General features: G+C 43.3%; 1 protein-coding gene across 1 annotated transcript; it reads right to left on the minus strand.

Annotated features, from left to right (window-relative positions):
* Positions 1-766: 766 nt before the first annotated feature.
* Positions 767-1,927, minus strand: LOC132389663 (N-acetyllactosaminide beta-1,3-N-acetylglucosaminyltransferase 3-like). The gene has a single exon (XM_059962200.1). It carries the CDS (start codon positions 1,925-1,927, stop codon positions 767-769), a length of 1,161 nt encoding a protein of 386 aa, XP_059818183.1.
* Positions 1,928-4,018: the final 2,091 nt, after the last annotated feature.

Consider the following 4,018-nt stretch of genomic DNA (forward strand, 5'->3'; position numbering starts at 1 on the left):
CTCCCTTTCTGCTCTGAGATCTACTCCCAGTCTATCAATAGACAGTCACTCCACGGTTCCTTCCCTTTCGGATTCTGCGTGCCTTCATACTCTCCCCGTGTTTCAATGGGACTCCCTTTACTGTCTTTTATCGGATTCCATTTTGAAACATATATGAACCCGGGAAAGACCAGCAGCCATTCCTGCCCTTGCGGTCTTGCATAAACTCTCAGTTGTGTGCTGGAAGGATAAAAAAGAAAGACAATCTAGCGACCAGTCCGTACCGGGTCTAATATTAGAAAGGGGAACGGATCAGGTGACAGATCTCTCCGCATGTCACTATTTCAGAACGACAGGGCAGAACTCTTCTTCATTTACCGTACATGGGAATATGACCAGGGAGCATGAGATGTATTGAACTGGACATCTGCGATGTGTGATGCCAACTGGCCAGAACATGAAATGGTAAATAAGGAAATAATGTACTGACGGAAATGCACAACAGATATGTGCAGATTGATCAGAAAATACTTACATGGGTTCAATATAGGCTTGTCTCATTGAGGCAAAGGATGATAGCGTAAAGTAACCCTTGCTGACAAGAAATATGCAACAGCTCATCAAGAGGAGGAAAGGTAGATACTTAAGGTTTAGGATCAGATAGGGTTATGGCGAGTCACAATGTAGACAGAAAAGAATTTAACAATGGACTTCAAAGTTAGAAGCGGAGTAAAGATGCTCTAAGATAAGTGAAGAACAGGAGGAGACTGTGGAGAGTGTAGGCAGGTCAGAGGTAAAAGAGGAAAACTTGTGCAGACTCCTGGGGAGCACGAGCACACTTCAGATTGGCATCATGCACCACATCCCACATCAGTAGCAGTTCGAAAGGCCGAAAACGGTGCACTAGCAGCAACTCACGGTAATAGCAAGGGTTGAACGATTCATCAAGGGTTGAAGGAACCCTGACTCCAGCTGTCCGGAATCCGCTATGGGAGTGTGGCGCGAGTCCAGCCTTGGCCAGACACATCCCCAAAAATACATCATCAATGTGGTATAGTTCAAGGTCTTGGACTATGTGGTAAATGATATGAGCTGTATACACAGACATAAGTATGCCCGCTCCACTAATGTATGGTGGGTACGACTTGATGGTGGTCACTATTTCTGGCACATAATACTTGCTCGACTTCTGACGTTTGGGGCCAAACCCATAAACCAGATGGCCCACAAACAGGTGTTGGTGAACCTTCATGCCTAGCAAGTAATCAACCATGTTATCGGTGTTGGCAAATACATCATCATCTCCATTGAAGATGAATTTAGCACTGGGGCAAAATTCACTGACCCACTGCAGCGACTTGTATTGTTTGAGGGTAAGGTTGAAAAAGGTATCCAAGAAATCCCATTGTAGGATATCTCTGTGTTCTCTGTTTTCCATGGCTAACAGCTGATTCAATTTCCTACTTTCATTTTGGTCAGAAGAAACACCAGAAATAAAGACTCTCTTAATTAGGACCCCATTGAATTCGCGTTCTCTGCCCCAGGTCTTCCTTATCATTTCCCGCCGATCATGGTTGAAAGGGTGAGATTTGATCACCAGGAGCAGGAAGACATTCTGAGATCCTTCTCGACCACCACATTGGTCTGGGACATTTTGAATCATGTCAAATTCTCGACAGTGTTTATACATCAAGAAGTTTTTAATGTGCTCTTTCTCTTGATGAAATGAGGACAGGTGCAGCAATGTCTTGTTCGCGTGGCACTTTGGCTTGAGCACTGATTCAGTTGCATCAGCAGTAACAACCTTGGGCAGGTCATTGCGATGAACAGTTTCTGCAACAACATCAGTCTCTCGACGTCGGACATTATCCCAGAACATGAAGAACAATCCCAGTGTAATCAGAACACCCAGCACTACTTTCTCATGGAATCGCCGATGTCTACTCATCTTTCACCTGAAATAGAGAAAAATATGGATTAATTCAAAGAAAGCTTTACATCTACATGATGCTTGAGAAGAATGGGAAGTTTAAACTGTAATGGATTTCACTAATGCTTTATAATATTGACCTTAAAATGGTGGTGAGGTAAGGAATAGGCAGATCCCTACAAGCTGCTGAATGTTTAATTAACCGGAAGCATTCCATCCCAGCAGAAAAACGAATCTACCTATAAGATACCATCACTGTCATTAAACTGAAAATCGCATAGTTTTATTCTGGGCCTTAAAAATATATGATTGCAAAGGCTTTATTCCACCTCGATTCACAGCTCTCATCACTCCTCTCGGGGCTTAAACTGAGCTGGACCAGACATAGCGCAAAATAGAACAATGCAGACATTTTGGTCCATGATGTTGCACCGACCTTTTAATCTGCTCCAAGATCAATTGATCCCTACTCTCTCAAATAGCTGTCCATTTTTCTTTCATCCATGTGTCTATCTAAAAGCCTCTTAAATCACACTGACGCATCTACCCTTATCACTATCCAGGCTGTGCATTCCATACAACCACCATTTTCTTTTTGTTAAAAAAATACTACTTCTGACAAACCCCTTTACTTTTCTCTAATCACCGTAACATTATGCCCCCTCATATTAGTAATTTCTGCCCTGGGAAAATGTTGTTTGTTCTCCATTCTATCGATGCCTCTTAGCAGCTTATACACCTCTATCAAATCACCGCTCCCGCCCCCCCCCCCCCCACCACCATTGCTCTGAAGAGTAATGTCCCAGCTCGTTCACCATTCAGGTTGAGTTCACTGGTTACTGATACTATGGAGGATGGTGTATTATTGACCATTGATTAGTAACTGAATATATGGCTGTGCAGGGAAGGTAACGTGTTCGCATAGCTACTGAAAGCATCTGATTTTCATGGTATTTCAACCTGGTCTATGTATGACTACAATAGGAGAAACAAAGAGAAGTCTACTCAAGGACCTTGGCCTTTTGCTTCTATTTTAACCAGAGAATTGTATTCAAAGTTAAATTAGCAGTGGCCTACCCACCCTGCCATCCATTGGTCAAGCCACTTTATGAAAGGCTACAACTAAGGCATAACTAGTCCCAATGGCAAGGCTGATTCCACCCGGACATTCAGTCGTTATCAATTGTGACAAGACTGCGAAACCATCGCAGGCCCATATCTATTGAAGGAAAACGGCAGCAGCATCACCTATGGCAGGAATTTACGCTTCATGAAGAGCAGTGAACCTCGGATTCCAGGAGCCCAGAGAAAGCACAGACAACTGATAGCAGAACAGGGCAGATAGTTAGCATGATCCACAATGTGTATGAGTAAAACCGTGGAAACCTGGAGCCCTGAAAAGACACCAGTGACTGATAGCAGTACGATGTGTACAAGCAAAGCTATTTGCACTAGAATGCAACTTGTGTCATTTTAAAATTATCAATCCTTGAATAATGCAATCTAAACAGGCCCTTCGGCTTAACTGGTCAATACCAACCACAGAATCCTCCCTGCTGGTCCCAGTTGTCTTGTTTGGCCCATAACTCTCCAAGCCTCTCCCTTCCATGTACCTGTCCAAATGCCGGTTAAATGTTGCAGTTGAACCCACTTCAACCACTTCCTCTGGTAGCTACTTCCGGGTACTCACTGTGTACAAAAGTTATCACCAAGGTCTCTTTTCAATTTTTCCCCTCTTCTCTTCCATGTGTGACCTCTCATGTTGGACTCTGCAACTCTCCAATAATGACAATCTACCATATCAATACCCCTTATGATTTTAAACTTCTGAGGTCACCTCACATTCTCCAAGGAATAAAGGTCCAGCATGGCCAACCTCTCTGTAACTGACGCCCTCTAGACCAAAAATACATCCTCCTAAATCTCTTCTGCACCCTCTCCAACTTGGCATCGTCTTTCCTATAACAGGGTAATTAAATTGAAGATAATATTCCAAAAGTGGTCTTAACAACAACTTATGTAACTGCAAATAATGCCCCGCCCCTAAACTCTGCACAATAACTGATGAAGGCTAGCATGCTAAACGCTTTTTTCACCATCTTGCTTTTC

This window comes from Hypanus sabinus, unplaced genomic scaffold, assembly GCF_030144855.1.
Source record: "Hypanus sabinus isolate sHypSab1 unplaced genomic scaffold, sHypSab1.hap1 scaffold_62, whole genome shotgun sequence".
Taxonomy (NCBI): Eukaryota; Metazoa; Chordata; class Chondrichthyes; order Myliobatiformes; family Dasyatidae; genus Hypanus; species Hypanus sabinus.